General features: G+C 33.6%; 1 protein-coding gene across 1 annotated transcript; it reads right to left on the bottom strand.

Moving 5' to 3' along the window:
* Positions 1 to 15,538: 15,538 nt before the first annotated feature.
* On the bottom strand, positions 15,539 to 17,675 carry LOC146922291 (transcription factor bHLH19-like). The gene is made up of 4 exons (XM_085710823.1): positions 17,550 to 17,675; positions 16,956 to 17,399; positions 16,011 to 16,349; positions 15,539 to 15,834 (listed from the first exon to the last, which is right to left on the bottom strand). Exons 1-4 carry the CDS (start codon positions 17,610 to 17,612, stop codon positions 15,754 to 15,756), a joined length of 927 nt encoding a protein of 308 aa, XP_085566949.1. The 5' UTR covers positions 17,613 to 17,675; the 3' UTR covers positions 15,539 to 15,753.
* Positions 17,676 to 17,982: the final 307 nt, after the last annotated feature.

Genomic DNA, 17,982 nt, shown 5'->3' with positions numbered 1-17,982 from the left:
GTATAAAAAGCATTAAGAACAATTGAATTGAATAAAAACTAGAATATCATTAATAAGTAATAGAGTTTCACAGCAACATAGATCAATTAGGGTTACATAGATTCATCTCTGACCTAATCTCTGAGAGATTTAGCTACTCATAATTGAGTTTAGAAATAGCACAATCAATGAAAGAATTAAAACATACATAAACTGGGTTAGAGATGATGAAATCCTCTCCTCTGCAGCCTTCTGGGTGTTAAAATCGCACTTTAGCTCTCCAAAATCGTAACCCTTATGTTTGAGAGTGGCTTTAGCTTAAATAGCCAATTCTGGCTGCGCCCAAAATCGTACCATGCCAGTGAAAATCGTACCACGATTGTGCTTTAAAACCTAATTTCCTTCCAGATCCTTCTTGAAATCGTATCACGATTGATGGAATCGTGTTGCGATTGAGTGTCTTCAAAAACATGCGTTTTGACTTCAAGAAATCGTATTGCGATGGTAAAAATTGCAATACGATTGGCAGCTTCCAGTTCTTCAAATTTTGTTGCTTTTAACACCTCCTGGATACTTTATATTGCTTAGAACTCTATCAAAATGTCAAATTAAGTCCTAAAAATTACGTAATGACAGCATGTCATCAATCGCGACGGAGACCTGAACACAAAATTTTTCAATGCCGCAACAACTTCGAGGAAAAAAGTAAAAAAAATTCTTTCTCTTGAAAATAATGAAGGAATCCGTACAACCGATGAGGTTGGAATGCGTTCTGTTGCGAAGAATTGTTTTGAAGAATTATTTGAAGGACATGAAAGTGTTCGCTCTCCAGTGATCAATATGCTGAATCAAGTGATTGAAAATGAGGACAATGTTCAATTAACAGCTCCTTTTTGCAGAGAAGAATTTAAAGAAGCAATGTTCTCTATACACCCTGACAAGTGTCGATGCCCTGAAGGTTTCAATCCAGGGTTTTATCAACACTTTTGGTCTATTTTCAGTGATGATATTTTCAAGGAGTGCTGCCAGTGGATGAATGAAGGACAATTCCCTCCATCTCTAAATTCCACAAACATAGCATTGATTCCAGAAGGAACAGAACAAAAACTAGAACGATTGGAGACCCATAGCTATATGTAATGTCCTTTACAAACTCTTGTCGAAGGTCCTGGCAAATCGTTTGAAGAAAATCTTACACAAATGTATTGCTGATTCACAGTCAACTTTTGTTCCTGGTAGATCCATTCTGGATAACGCTTTAGTTGCCATCGAATTAGTTCACTACATGAAGACGAAGACGAAAGGTAAAGAGAAAAGCATGGCGCGGAAGCTGGATATAAGCAAAGCATATGATAGAATTGATTGGGCTTACCTTAAAGACGTTATGAGTAAGATGGGGTTCTCAGAGAAATGGATTCAGTGGATCATGATGTGTGTTGAAACAGTTGACTATTCTGTCATTTTGAATAAAGAGATGGTTGGTCCTATCACTCCAGGGTGTGGATTACGACAAGGTGATCCGTTGTCACCATATCTGTTTATTCTTTGTGTTGAAGGACTATCGGCGCTAATCGGAAATGCTAAAAATATAGGGGATCTTCAAGGCGTTCATGCTTGCAGTATTGCTCCAAGAGTATCCCATCTACTGCTCGTTGATGATTGTTTCTTGTTCTTTCAAGCAGACGTGCATCAGGTGAATATAATGAAGCAGATTTTGAACCAGTATGAGGAAGCATCAGGTCAAGCTATTAGTCTTTCAAAGTCTGAAATTTTTTACAGCAGAAATGTGGAAGACCCAATACAACAATCGATCACTAACATATTGGGGGTTAGAGCGGTCTTAGGGACTGGTAAATATTTTGGCTTACCTTCGATGGTAGGGCACATCAAAAAAGCAACTTTTAGTTTCATCAAGGATAGAGTGTGGCAAAAAATCAGTAGTTGGAGTAGCAAATGTTTGTCTAAAGCAGGTAGAGAGGTCATGATCAAATCAGTTCTTCAAGCTATTAAATCTTATGTCATGAGTATCTTCAGGCTACCCAATACTCTTCTAGATGAAATTGAGAAGATGATGAATGCTTTTTGGTGGGGTCATGGTGGTTCAAGTAACAGAGGTTTGATAGGAGGTCATGGTGGTTCAAGTAACAGAGGTTTGATGGGTCCTGGGAAAAATTATCTATTCACAAAAATAATGGAGGTATGGGTTTCAAAGATTTGGCAGCATTTAATGTGGCAATGCTTGGTAAACAAGGGTGGCAGTTATAAACTAATTCGGAAAGCCTCGTCTCAAAAATATTCAAAGCTAGATACTACCCAAATAGTACTTATCTAGATGCTAAATTGGGACATAACCCCAGCTTTGTTTGGAGAAGTATTCTCAGCGCCAAAGTGGTGGTTAAACAAGGAGCTCGTTGGAAAATTGGAAGGGGTCTCAATATCCCCATCATTAGCGAACCATGGATTGGTTTAGGATCTAGTATTCCACCTGTTGGTGATGACATGTTGGCTCTTTAGCCATATTCTGTGGGAAACCTTATTGATCAGGAGGCTAGAGTCTGGAATGAACCATTGGTCCGTCAGCTATTTGCGATAGAAACGGCCCAAAATATCTTGAATACTCCTCTATATCAACAGGTTTAGAGCGATAAACTGATCTGGAAGGCAGAGAAAAACAGACACTATTCAGTAAGAAGTGCTTATCGCATTTGCATAGAAGAGGTTATAAACAATGATCATTTGCGCAAGCCTGGGTATTGGAGTGGCATCTGGAGAAAGTTCCCCCCAAAGTCAAGAACTTGGTGTGGATAATTTGTAGAGACTGTTTTCCGACTCGGGTGAAGCTGCGAAGCAGGGGTGTCAATTGTCCGTCAGAGTGTGTTAGGTGTGAAGATCCTCATGAAGATAGTTACCATCTTCTTTTTCACTGCCCAATAGTAGTTGATACCTGGCAAACAACAAATATTTGGCATTTGATTTCCCCATCCCTGAACTAGTTTGATAATGCTCCCGATATTATTTTCAACTTGTTGCAAAGACTGCCTGCAGCTCAAATTGAGAAGATTGTTACTATAATGTGGAGTATATGGAAAGCTAGGAACCTGAAACTATGGCAACAAGTGACAGATTCAACTGTTACCATTCTGGAAAGAGCAAGATATCTCCTAGAAGGTTGGAGAAATGCTAATTGTAAGCAAGCTCCTACAAGGCAAGACAATTCATCTTCCATTCCAAGCCCATCTCACCATAATGAGGATTCAAACTTTAGATGGAGGAAACCAAGTAGTGGTGGATATAAATGCAATGTTGATGCATCCTTTCCAAACAACACTAACAAAGTAGGTTTTGGAATGTGTATCCGAGACTCATATGGGAATCATGTCCGCTCTAAAACCATTTGTTTCTCTCCAGCTTGTTCTATTGATGTGGGGGAGGCTCTGGGTCTATATCACGCAATTCGGTGGATACATGAACTTCAACTCACAAATGTTGATTTCGAGGTTGACTCTAAAAGAGTAGCTGATTATTTCAACAAAGGCTGTGGAGATGTCACCGAATTTGGTTCTATTATGGATAGTAGTATCCACTTCTGTAACACCTATTTAACAAACTCTCATGTCGAGTTGATTAGGAGGCAAGCAAATGAGGTTGCTCACACTTTAGCTAAGGCAACCACATCTAGTACTAGCTTCCAGGTCTTTGATGATATCCCAACATGTATTACTGATCTGATTTTTAATGAAATGGTATAATTTTCTTTCTTTCAAAAAACAAAAAAAAATTATGTTAGGTGTCTAACATGACAATCATCATGCATAATGTAACCAACACAATTATAATAATTTGTAACAAGTCAATATCTACTTATATATATAAGAAAGGAAATGCCCGTTGAAATTACCAATTTGCCCCTATGAGGGGCATTTTGGTAATTCAATTATTGGAAGTGGTTTTTTTTTTTTTTTTTTTAAGGTTTGGCCTATGAATTTCCACTTTTGCCCCTAACCAATTTTTTTAATTATTTTCTTATTTTTATATTTTTAATAAAATTTAATTATTTTCCAATTTTTATATTTTTAACTATTTTTCAATTTTTCCTCCCAAATTCAATTGTTTCTACATTGCCGTTGTGGGAGATTAAGGTATCGTTTGACCCGACTTTTTTCAAACTTCTCTACATTTTGAAGGAGAAGTTAGGCCGAATACAATATCAATTAAGTACTTACTAAAAAAAGTACTTTTTCTGAACGCATAAAATTGAATGGAATGAGCTTTGACCAGAAGTTGTTGAATATTAATTTAAAAAACTACTTCCTGACAATTTATTTCACAAGCACCTCTTTTCAATTCACGCCGGGAACTTTTTCTCTTTATTTTTTAATATTATATTTCAATATGTTTTTTTCTTCCATTTAACTTTATTTTTTTTAACCGTTCCATTAATTTTTTAAGGAGATTCCATTTAATTTTATTACCTTTTTTTCAAAGGAATTTTATTATCTTTTTATCACTTATATATTTAATTTCAATATCGTTTAATCATCACAATCTCACAAATATTTTTATTCACGCTGTCATTTAATGATCCCAAATATTTTTATCTCCTTTCTTCAACCTCGCGAATATATACACACATTAACGTTTAGAGTAATATTTTATGTCCGTCTGTCTGTTTTTTTGTTACGCTAATGCATATAATTTTTTTAGTGTTGCTTGGTTGAGTGCTACCTCACCAATTTTTTTAACTATTTTCCAATTTTTATATTTTTAAGAACTTTTAACTATTTTACAATTTTTTATTTTTAACTATTTAAAACTAAGTTGATGGTTCATGGTTTTTAAGGTTTATATTTTGACATATTACAATGATTCACAATTATCCGTCATTTTACCATCTATCCTTTCAATGTAATCTTCCAGACTGAATATTACTAAGCATATGTGAAGAGACTGAATATTGCTTAGTTTGATATTACTTTTTTGACGTCAAAGAGATTTTTTATTTTTTAACGGTCAAAATATTAATAACCAAGTTCCTACACAAGACGCTAAATAGTTTAATGTGTTTCTTTCGTTCATTTTGTGTCATGTAAATATTGGTGTTAATCCCTTTTTGGTAATTCTATGACAGTAGCGCTCACTTTTATAATTTTAACTATTATGTAATTTATGATGTTTTCATGCTCTTGATAAAGCTTTCATAAATATTTTGATAAAGTTTTTTAATTTTTGTGCAATATTCATTAATTTGTTCATTTTTCCTTCGGAACAATTTTTTTACAAAATACGTTACTGAACCCCATGCCTTAAACTATGCATCACAAATATTTGGATTATGCGAACTTCATTCTCAAATTTACTAAGAATGGTAATATTTCGTAATTTGAACATCTCTCCTTTAAAACAAGTTTTTAAAAGTGCGTATAATTCACATGAAAGGACTCGATACTAAATTGCAGTTAATATCTGTCTTTGTTGTAGATCATGTGAAATGATTTATATACGTTGAAACTGAAAGGCAAAATGATATAAATCAAGTAGAGAGGCATTCAACTATCTGTCTGATTCAGAAGTTTGTTCACCTGAAAGGAATGGATACTAAATTGCAGTTACTATCTACCTTTGTTGTAGATCATGTGAAAGGATTTATATACGTGGTACTAAATTGCAGTTAATATCTGCCTTTGCTAGGGGTGGCAAAAATACCCATGCTCACGGGTACCCGTGGGTAAAATCCGTCACGGGTATGGAGCGGGTAGCTAAACTGCTATCCACGGGTATAATAAACGGGTATTTGACTACCCATTATTACATGCACACAGACACGGATTGGATTGTATCCATACCTACGGGTACCCATACCCGATAATAAATTAAGTAAATTACTAATATATCTTTATATATCATATCTTATTACTTAAAGTTGGTACCTTATTGAAGAAAATTTTACCCCCTACCTAAAAATCCTCAATAATAACCTATTTTTATTTTAAATTTTTTTAATTCATCTTATTAAGTTCACCGTTTCCACTTCATTCACATCATAAAACATATAGATTATATAAGAATCATGAATTTTCTATGAATTATGTATTATTTATGAAATTTTGAGTGGATTATGTATGGATGTTTAAAAGTTGAAGTTTTTTGGTAATTAAAAAAAGTTATTATTTGTACCAAAAAATAAATAAATTCAAAACTCCATGGGTACCCATGGATACCTCAATACCCACGGGTACCCGTATAGTGAGTACCCACGAGGATACGGGGCGGGCACAGGTATCATACTTATCCAACGGGGCGGGGACGGGTATCATATTATCCGTACCCATGGGTATCCATTGACATCCCTAGCCTTTGCTGTAGATAATGTGAAAAGATTTATATACGTTGAAGCTAAAACACAAAATGATATAAATTAGGTAGAGAGGCTTTCAGCTATCTATCTGATGCAGAAGTTTGTTCGCCTGAAAGAACTGGATACTAAATTGCAGTTAATATCTGTCTTTGCTGTAGATCATGTGAAATGATTTATATATGTTGAAGCTGAAAGTCAAAATGATATAAATCAGACAGCTTTGGTAATAGGGTTTTCATTGGTTTATAGATAGATATCAATTATTACTGGAAAAGTGTTTCTACCGCTGACAAAATATGTTTTCATTTGTTACTTGTGATCAAACCATTTTAAAGATTTAATTTTGTAATCCGTAATGCAAGAGTACTCTAAATATTGTATTATGGTTTATAATTATCTGTCATTTCACAATCTATCCTTCCAATATAATATTTTGTCAAATACGTTACTGAACCCCCGTGCGAAGCACGGGTTTGTAACTAGTTCAATAGTGTAAAATAATGTAACGGTAAATATTGTTATTAGATAGTGTAACATACTGAAGTTAATAATTTTAAAATATCTAATAACAATATTTAAAGAAAAAAATTTATAACTACTCATACAAATCAAAATACAATTGATCACAAGATTAAAATATAATAAAATACACATTAAAAATGTAACACCCAATTTGAAAGTGTCCAGAATATTCAAATGTGCGCTAAAACTGATATTGGATACATTAATTATACAATATGGATAACGACATAAAGTCGAGAGTTTAGATACAAAACATCCCAAAGTTTTTATGTTACATTATTACATCAAAGTTTGTCAAACGAAGTATAAATATAAGGTTTGTAACAACACATCTCATAATATAACATATGCATCTCTAGTCCACACAAAGTTGTTTCCATGCAAACACGATCAATCCAAGGCTTTTTCTTTACCTTTTCCTTGAGAAACCTGATAACCTGAAAAAATAAGAAGTTGGGTGAGACATAATGCCTCAGTGAGTTCTTTCTAGCCCTAGGCTAGTGATAACCTCGGGGAAAACCTACGGTTACCACGTGCCTAAAATACAACCTGTCGGTTGATTTTACGTGTGTGGTCATGCTTGTCTAGACGGATGTGTATACTAGATTCCGTCTTAGATCCATCTTAACTTGTTATAGGCTTACTATTACCACGAATGCCAAGGCGGTCGAGGGATCCTAGAACCGCTTTGCTAAGATACGTTAACGCATCGAAGCCTAAACATGAAATAATCATGGCACAAACCTATACCGGACGAATCGGGTAACCTAAGGTCGTCTTCAGCATAATATTCTTTCCTTTTTCTATTCCAATACTTGTTCATAACTAACATCATATCATAAACATACTCATGCATGGATTTATTCATTTAAATCATTATGTTAGCGTTGATCAAACAAACATTATCTTGATTCATTTTACGGAGAGCCCCGGGTGGAGTAACCCCGAGAACAATCCCATACATGACCGATGAAACCTAATTAGGGTACATCGGACTCCCTCAGTGTCGTGCGGGTCCCTTGCGGCTTGAACCGTTCCCATTGGAGAACTTCTCGTATCCCCGTGGCGTGGATAACAAGAAACATGAACACCTACATCTTGTAATAGTCTTGCTCTTATGCGTACATGAAAGGTTAAACTATTCAAGTTAATTCCTTTACCTCGGATCCTTGATCGATCCCTTAGGGTAAATTACATACATGCTCATTCTTGTTCATAGGCGTAGAAAATATTCTTCGCATCTTAACATGCATAAACATTCATAAATTAACATTATAATTCTCGACAACTAGGTCGAGGCTCTAGTTCATCCTCTTTCCGCTAGGTATATGCTTGCTACCCGATCAAACTTGCTATATCTCTCGCATGCCATGCTTTACTATACAATCAAATACTTGCTTCAATAATCATGAAATCATTTTAAAACCTATGCCTTGGGGTCTCGTTATGAGGGGTTTACCAAATTAAAAGACTGCATGAACGAATACTGAACCAAAGGACGTCAAATGAGGTGAGACGAGCAAACAATGCACTGGGCACTTTTCACTCGCCTCGCGAGTGAGCTTACTCGCAGTGGCGAGCTAGGAAGCGAGTAAACACCCAGCCCTGCCATCCTGCTCGCCTCGTGAGCTCCTTGCTCGCTGTGGCGAGTTGATGCAGACCAGCACCTGCACAAAACATGTTTTGATACAAAAACTTCAAAACCAAGTGACCCAAGGCATGTTGTGACTCTAGTAATCATATAAAACCTGTAAAACAGTCATAGCACAAGTATTTTGCAATTATAGTAAGCTTGGCATGAAAAGGGTGAATCATATCTTTGTACATAAACCCTAGAAATTATATAATCCTCTCACAAGCATAATCATAACTCCCAAAGTTGGGATCTAACTAGGAACTCACTTTATACAAACTGAAGGGAAGCTCTAAACCTCTAAGACTTCACACCAAAACTTATCAAGGAAAAGCTCTAGGTAAAAGAATCCAAGTTTGAAAAATTGCTTCAAGACTTTTCTAGCCAATCTTCCTTTGTTCTAACCAACTCTTGCTTGATTCTTACTAGGAGAAAGATTAAATGAAGATTGAGTGTAGAGAAGAGAGTAGTGGACCGATTTCTAGAGAGAAGGGAGAGCTTATGTCTTTAACAAACCCTAGAGAGAGAAAGTTATGAGAATTGTGAAGAAAATTGACTCTTTTCCACATAAATATCTTCTCCGTGTGAAATACCATCAGTGGCCTTAACTTAAATCGTGCGCATTATTAACGTTTTCAGATATTACGTCAGTTCCTAATAAGCGGGATATTACAAAAAAATAATTTAATTTTTTTTTTGGATGGTTACTCATGCACGAGACTAAAATAAATATTAGAGTAAATTACATTTCTTCCCTTAAAGATGCTTGTATTACACTTTACTCCCCTTTTATGTTAAAATATGCACTCCTCTCCCCTCTTATTCAAAACACATTAGAAAATATTCCACTCCTCTTTCCTATAAGGAGCTTGAATTACATTCATCTCCCCTCTTATGTTAAAATTTACACTTTATTCCCTCAATAATTTTTTTAATTTCAATAATTTGGCAAAAAAATAATAATCTAACACACTTCAGAAAAAATAGTATTGCGAGTCTATTTTAATATAATCAAAATTCGAATACATATTTTTCGATATTTTTCATTCACAATTTCATTATCATATAGGTTTAAACCATATTATAAAATATGAAAAACCCAAAATAAAATTTAAATATGTGAAAAATTACTAAAGACAATAAAGTATGGTTATTTAAGAGATAATTTTATACTCTAAATTATAAAACTAATAGCAAAATATTTAAATTTAATTATCATTGACGTTTAAATTATAAAGAAATTGATTTATTTTTCATAAATGGTGGTTCAAAAATAGTATATATTATAAAAATATTTATTTATGATAAAATAGATTAAAGTGTAGTGCATTTTTAAATAATTAAGGGACGATGTTGTAATTCAAGCATCTTATTGGGGAGGGGAGTATAAATTTTGCTTTTCAGAAAGGAGGAAAGTGTATATTAACATAAAGAGAAGAGTGTAATTTTCTCTAAATACTAAAGATGATCATACTGAAATAAAACAAATGTACGATAAAAAATAATGAACATTGTAAATACTCCAAGAGTCCTTCAGGAAAGCATAATTATTAGATCCTTTTGAGTTTTTCAAAAACTATATAACAAATCTAATCAATTTATTTATGCAATTATTCAGGGATGTATCACTATTGAATTCATTAGAATAAACTTAAGTTTTTACGTATCTAAATAATGAAAAAAATTATTCAAGCAATCCTTTAAGGATGCAGTTCTTTTTGAATTCTTCAAGAATTCATAAAGAATAAAATTGTCTTTTTTTAAGTTCTTCAGTAATTATATATTATAGATATGCTCAATCTCTACTAATAAGATCCATTGAGATCTATCTTTTTTGTACTCATACATTATCATGTATTTTATGCTTTCATTTTTTTTACTAATAATTTACTATTTATCTAGTAGCAAAAATAATCAAACGGTTTCATAAGAATGAGAAGAAATAAAACTGACCTATATGTTCTTCTTTTACACAATGATGTAAGCTCCAAACTTTCGAATTTCTGTTGGTTAGAGCATCAAATTGATAACGACTTATGAAAATATAGATGATAAAGAGAAAGAGAGAAGTGAGATTTTTAAAAGAGTATTAAAAAGCTGTCAAAAAATTGTATATGATTAATTAAATTTAAGTAACAAGATTATTTATATTAATTAATTAAATTTAAGTCACAAAACTATTAAATTACTTATACACAACTAACAAATATGAATTTGTTTGAATCCCTCACCCTCACCTGTATATATGCATACATTCAGTTGTCCTCCACCCACAGTTTCAACCATGTTCTCGTGTGCAGTGCTGGAAAATTAATAGTAAATATTTTCTTAAACCCTCAATCAAAATTTTCAACGATTTAAATAAGAAACAATGCTTCGGTGGATCAACCGACCGCATGTGTTAATTGCGTCAATTATAGGGAAATGCTCTACCAAAATTGGAAAAAATGGCCACTTGTATTTAACTTTTCTTTACCTCATCACTCTTCAAACCAAATAGGATAAATTTTACACTTTCTCTTCGAACTCTGTCTCTCCATTTTTCTCTCTCTCCCTTATTTCAATAGAGTAATGCTATATAGTACGACATATTTGTCGCACCATATGCACGAAGCATTAACTACTTGTCTTTTTCTTCCTTTTTTTTTTTTTTTGAATAAACCAAAATGGAATTATATACCAAAGGAAGTAGTAGCTCCCAAGCACAAGAAGTGCCTAGAATACCACTCAAACTATACAACAAGAGTCAATACAGCCCAACAGGAACTGATAAACAAAAACTAAACAGGGTGGTTAGCCGATACCTAGACAATCCAACGGGCTTGACCACCACCTCTGAGTACCACAAACAAATATAGCCTTTTTAGCCAAAAGCCACGCTAGGGACAAAGATTTAATCTTATCAAGCAACCTAGATACATCAGAAATAACATTGTTGAAGAGTTGGTTATTGCGTTCGTTCCACAAAACCCAAACAGAAAGAAGCCAAATTAAGTGTAGGAACGAACGCTTAGCTTTACCACCACCTGACATATGCATAAACTGAATCAAATGATGAGATACATTATTAAAATCCACTTGCACAAAACCAAGCCAATGCCGCAAGTGCTGCCACAACAAAACAGAAGTAGGACAAGAAATGAACAAGTGGTCAGCCGATTCGATCTGGCCACACCCTGTTACGCAAAGATGCGCATCCGACTAAAGAACACCTCTAAAAGCCAGATTTACTTTCGTAGGTAACCGATTCCGTAAAAGCCGCCAAGCAAAGATTGACACCTTTAGCGGAACCTGATGATGCCACACAAGATCTAGAGGACTATCTGAAGGAGCAGTGTCAGTAGAGGTTAAGCATTCATAAGCACCTCGAACCGAGTAACCCCCCTCGTGATCAGGGAGCCACACCCAAATATCTGAAACATTAGGAACAAGAGAAACATCAAATAGTAAAGCCCTACACTCATCTAGTAAATTCTCCTCCCAAACCCACAACTGCCTCCTCCACCGCCAACCTCCTCCACCCTGGACAAGGCCACTAGAGAACATACTAGAAACCGTGTCCAATTTGTTCTCAGCCAACTCAAATAAGCGGTGAAAACGATCACAAAGAGCTATGCCACCCAACCATCTATGAGACCAAAACAGTGTCTCATTCCCATCACCCACCTTCCGTACCACATTGTCACAAAACCACCTACCCCCAACATCACCACCACCCTCTCGAATCCTCCCAATCTCCCTCCACCAAGAAGAACAACTCCGGCCCCCTACCTCCAACCTCCCTCCGACTGCCCCGTAACGGGCAACTAACACTTGAAACCACAACCCTTCTTTATCCACCAACAACCTCCTACACCATTTACCTAGCAAAGCTACATTAAACTCCTTCAATTTTCTAACCCCCAGACCACCAGTCTCCTTTGGGGAACAAATAGTTTTCCACCTTATCCAAGATATTTTCCTATGTTCCTCACCCCCCCCCCCCAAATTTATTCAACAGAGATTCAATGGAAGAGATTATACCTGATGGAGCTTTGAAGAAGGAAAGTGCATAGACAGGCAGAGAAGTCAGGACTGATTTTAGGAGAATCAAACGATCGCCAAAAGAGAGAAACCTACTATTCCAACCCATCAGTCTATATTTAATCTGATTCACAACCGGGTCCCAAAACGAAAGTCTCCGAGGATTTCCCCCTATAGGTAAACCAAGATACAAGAAAGGAACCTTACCAACTTTACAACCCAACACTGACGCCGCCTCTCCCAGCCACGAGCTCGGAATATTAACACCAACCAACATGCTTTTGTTAAAATTAACCTTCAAACTAGACATCAATTCAAATATGACGAAGGACGCCCGAAGAGCACGAACATTCGCCCAACTTTTCTTACCCAGCAACAAAGTATCGTCAGCAAATTGTAAATGAGATATGACCACCGGGTTGGATGCCCCAATGAAATAACCCGTAAATAATTGATTGTCCACCATAGATTTCATCAGGATGTGAAGACCCTCAGCCGCAATAAGAAACAAGAAAGGGGAGAGAGGGTCCCCCTGCCTTAATCCTCTATGGAGAGTAAACTCATCTGTAGGGCTGCCATTGACTAAGACTGAAGCTGTAGCAGTACCAATACATTCTCTAATCCATTTCCTCCATAAAACAGGAAACGACATACGCTCCATGACAACCCTTGTCTTTTTCTTCCTAATTAATGGTTTTCAATAATGAAATCCCTTGTTTTTTTTTTCTTTTCAAAAATTGTTTGCTTCTTTATTTTATTTTGTTTTTATGTAAAATTGATATTATATTTGTCCCTAAATATAGGACCCTTTTGTCAAAATCATGGGAATTAAGAAAGTCGATAATAGTATTAAATTTGTATATAATTGTTATTGTTTTTACAATTTTATCCTTAAGAGAGAGAGTTAATTTATGTTTTCAATATAATATTTATTGTTGATTGAAAAAAAAGATATGCAAAATAAATAAGGGTATGTTGGTAAAGAAATAATTGAAGTAATTGGAAATACCAAAGGGTCTTATAAAAAGGGACATATTTTTTTCAAAAGGGTCGTATAATTAGGGACGAAGGTAGTATTAAAATAAATAAGGGTTAATATGTTTACCCCCTGTAATATTAGCGATTTCCGGTTTACACCAAAATTGTTTAGATTCCAACCCTGTAATTTGAAGATTTTTTTATTTTGGACCTTCATGGCATTAAATTACAAAATTTAAGGTACTTTTGCCCCTTGTAATTTGAGAAAATTTCAGTTTACCCCCTGCCATATCATCGATATTTTAGGTTACCCCCTGCCATATCATTGATTTTGTACGGTCAAAATTCATGAAGGTCCAAAACCAAAAATCTTCAAATTAAAAGGTTGGAATTTAAACAATTTTTTTTTACAGGGGGTAAACCGGAATTCACTAATATACAGGGGGTAAACATATATTAACCCAATAAATAAATATGATTTTAATCCCTATAAATATTTCAACTTTTCATTTTAGTCTCTCTAAAATGTTGCTACAACTTTTAGTTTGTAAAAGTTTTACAACCCACACTTTGAGTCGTTGCTTTTAAGTCAGGTCATGGGTATCATTTAAATTTTGAATGTGTTTTTACAAAAATGTTTAGAATATTATAAGAATCTCTTCAAAAAAATGGTTCATTTTTATAAATATTTTTAAGTCACAAGATCTTCTCTACAGTAGACTGCAATGTTAGTTGAAATATTAAATTAACGTTTGAAGTGGTTGTTAAATATAAAATAAAATAATTTTTTTTAAGATAAGATAAAAATAAAAATTATTTGTAATATGTTTAATTATTTTCAATTAAAATAAAATTGGCAACAATAATAATATATAAAGAGACGGTAAGCAAATTTGGTAGTATTTTTGATAAGTTAATAAGAGAGGAAGTTATTAATGGCAAGTAGTAATGCAGTCGTGCGCTGCCCACGAAAATATGTGTCGTACCTTTTAGCATTTTTCATTTCAATATACCAAACACAATGAGAAGTGCTATACATCACGACTCTTTACCCCACGACAATACATGATACACAAATCATGTGGATGGCAAAAAAAAGTGGCATAGAATAAATAATTAATAAAATGAAAAACATTTCATCAAACGGTTTGAGAAATGTCGTGTGCATTCGTGCATATGCCATTATGTCGTGCTATCAAGCATTAGTGAAACACAATATAACTCTTTCTACATCGTACACCAATCCTCACTAATTAGCTTGGGAGAAATATACTTAATTGTATTTTGTGATTACTTTTGGACAACATTATCTCTCATACTCATTCTCTCTCTCTCTCTCTCTCTCTCTCTCTCTCTCTCTCTCTCTCTCTCTCTCTCTCTCTCTCTCTCTCTCTCTCTCTCTCTCTCTCTCTCTCTCTCTCATTGTTTTTGACAAATAAAAAAAGAGAAAAAAAAGATTGTGCAAATATCATTACAATTGTAGTTACAAGATCTAATTTTGATGTGTTTAACATTTCAAATCAAGCAGTGAATGATTTCTCAATAATATATATAGTTCAATTGAGAAACCATTCACTCATGGCTTGAATAGAGAACCAAATTCTTAACTTGAAGTAGAGGTTATGAGATATTTGTCTAATATATATAGTTCAATTTAAGAGTTAAGGAGTTAAAGGTCTTGGGTTCGAGTCCTAACAAAGAAAAAATACTAACATGATAATTAACAAATTAATAGTTGACATTAAAAAAACAGAGATCTGCATCTTCATGTTAGAACGAAGATGTTTATTTCAACAATTTAAGAAAATTATAAATATTTTTTTTAACTTGGATAGAGATTCAATGCCTTATAAAAACAGAGATTTACATCTTCATGTCAGAACGAAGATGTTTAATTGGAGATCCAACTTCTTAACTTGAATTAGAGGTCCCGAGTTATTTATCAAGTATATATAGTTCAATTTTTTTTATCTAAAAGAGCTAAGAAGTTAAAAGGTCCCGAATTTGAGTTCTAACAAAAGAGAAAAAAATACTAATATATATAATTGTTTTGTCAGTAAAACAAAACAGAGATTTGTATTATCATGCCGAAGATGTTTATTTCAACTGAAAATTATAAATAATTAAATTTTTAAAATGAGAGCATCCAAAGTTCACACATTTGTCGAACAAAATTGTACAACAATAAGGAAAACCCGAAAATATTTGTGACTTTTGTTAATCGGCAGCTCCATAACAACACTTGACCGTGCTCATGTTCATATTATGATGACGTAAACTTCAACAATGCCATGCGTACGTTCTTCACAAGTTCCTTTATGCTCAGGTTGTACCCTTCACCCAACTATAAAATAATATATGATTAATATTAGATACAAGGGTAAATTTCATGGAGAAAAAAGACCAAAATCAAAAGAAAACAAAATAAATATATCACGCAATTATTGTATAAAACAACTTAGAATAAACTACTTATTATAAGATAATAACAATTAAAAAAAAATTGTGATAGGTAGCTACCTGAGCAATGATGGTAATGTCGAGTGTAGAATCTCCAAAGGGTAAGACACTGTTATTGACAACAAATAGTTGAAATTTTTGAATTTCGACCATAATTTTAACCAGAAGCCCCTTGTGCTCCTTGCATTGGAACCGAATCAACACTTGTTTTCCTAACACTCTTGCTTCCACTTGAAATGGTGAAGCAACAACACATTCAATGTTATCCTCACATGATGACGAATCTTCATCGCTGCATATGCATGGTTTGGTCGGTGACTTTTTTTCCACAACTTCCAAACGGTTTTTAAGCTCTTTCAAGTATTTGATAGTGTCAATTAGTACAGATAACTTGTCCATCTAAAAGAAAAATAATAAAGAGTTAGAAATAATAATGTTAAATGATAGATTTGTCCTTAAATAAAATTGATTTTTCTTATTTTAAAGAAAAATAAGAATGTATTAAATATGTAATTAATTTTCTTATATTTGTACTCTCTCCGCTCATAATTATTTGTCAAAGTTTTACTATGTATATTGTTTATATAGAGGAGTGTTATTTGAACAACTATTTGGTTGACAACTTATATGACAACCATAATTTACACAAAAAAAAATTGCACGAAAACCAAGGCAATAAAGAGATAAAGTAAAAAATAATATGAGTATGAGAGAGAAAATTATCACAAAAGTTGTCAAAAAAAATGGATGTTCAAATATCATTTCTTATTCATATAACATACTTTGATCATATGTAAAGAGAAATGTTAATATATAAGATATTCGATTTGTCTCCCTAAATATTTCAAAATATAAACTTTTAAACATCTAAAGATATTAGTGATCAAAATCTTACATATGACATATATGAATTGGTGCAACATGTATTTATCGATGAAGTGATTGATTGATAATTGATGATTCTAAGAGTTAGCTAATAGGGTAAGTGAAAATTACATAACATACCTTTTTAAGGTTAGGAACAAGAGCTGCAAGAGCAATGAAGCTCTGGGTGAGTTTCTCTCTTCGATTTCTCTCAGCCATGATGTGATCCTTTCCATGAGCACGAGGCCTTTTGCTTTTTGAGGTTTTTGTTTCAAACTTTTCATTTTCCAATGACCCTTTTGATGTTTCTGTTGAGTGATTCATGTTTTCCAATTCGGTTGGAGACACTGATATTGTTTCATTCTCTTTTGAAATATTTGGTGAAAGAGATTCATTGATTTTGTCACCATTATCAATTGTTTCATGAATGAATGACTTGCTAAGATCATTTGTGGAAATGGACCCCAATTGTTTGTTTTGTTCTTGAAATACATTAGCTATGTCATCTGAAAGAAACCCTCCCACATCTGCATCAAGAAAATTCAGGTTGCATTCCTCAGCAAATATATTGTATTCGTCCATTTCCTGCAAAAAAAAATAAAAAAATAGCATAAGATTATAAGCTTCACTTAGCTTACATTTAACTTAATTAATGGCAAAAGAATTAATTAATAATCAACCATCTTTGAATTTGGAAAACAGGAAAGATGAATAACTGCCTTTTGATTTTCTTACCAAATCAGATAACCAGCTGCTGATTGATGATACTTTCATTGCTCGGTTGTTGATTTCCTCCATTGTCTCAAGGATTACACTTGTGTACTGAACTTGAAACAGGAAGGATTCAATGCTATTATTATTTGTGCTGAATTAGAGTCCCACAGTTGGATCTTTTATAACACTATATTCTAAGCACGTGTTGTCAATAATGTATGCGTAGACAAATATTCTATTTTAATATTTGGATCAATAACTTAGGTATCTGATTTATATTATAGGTCATATACATATGTTATTAAATGAATCTAAAAAATTATTGTCTGCTTATATATGAGACATGAAAAAGTACACGACTATATCATTTGTTTGGCAACATGATATATCATTTGTTTAATACAAAATTTACCACTATAATTATTAAAAAAGGAACATTGATATTACACTAACG

Source organism: Medicago sativa, chromosome 5 (genome assembly GCF_051527215.1).
Source record: "Medicago sativa cultivar Bolivia chromosome 5, Bolivia_mono, whole genome shotgun sequence".
Lineage (NCBI taxonomy): Eukaryota > Viridiplantae > Streptophyta > Magnoliopsida > Fabales > Fabaceae > Medicago > Medicago sativa.
This window is presented reverse-complemented; position numbering and strand designations above follow the sequence as displayed.

What these genes read in the sequence shown, in the direction of transcription:
- LOC146922291 (XM_085710823.1), bottom strand. Translation starts at nt 17,612, where the DNA reads ATGGAGGAAATCAACAACCGAGCAATGAAAGTATCATCAATCAGCAGC. An exon ending in TTGTTCCTAACCTTAAAAAG is followed by an intron (nt 16,350 to 16,955) that starts GTATGTTATGTA and finishes TTTTTCTTTTAG; the next exon opens with ATGGACAAGTTATCTGTACT. An exon ending in ACATTACCATCATTGCTCAG is followed by an intron (nt 15,835 to 16,010) that starts GTAGCTACCTAT and finishes ATTATTTTATAG; the next exon opens with TTGGGTGAAGGGTACAACCT.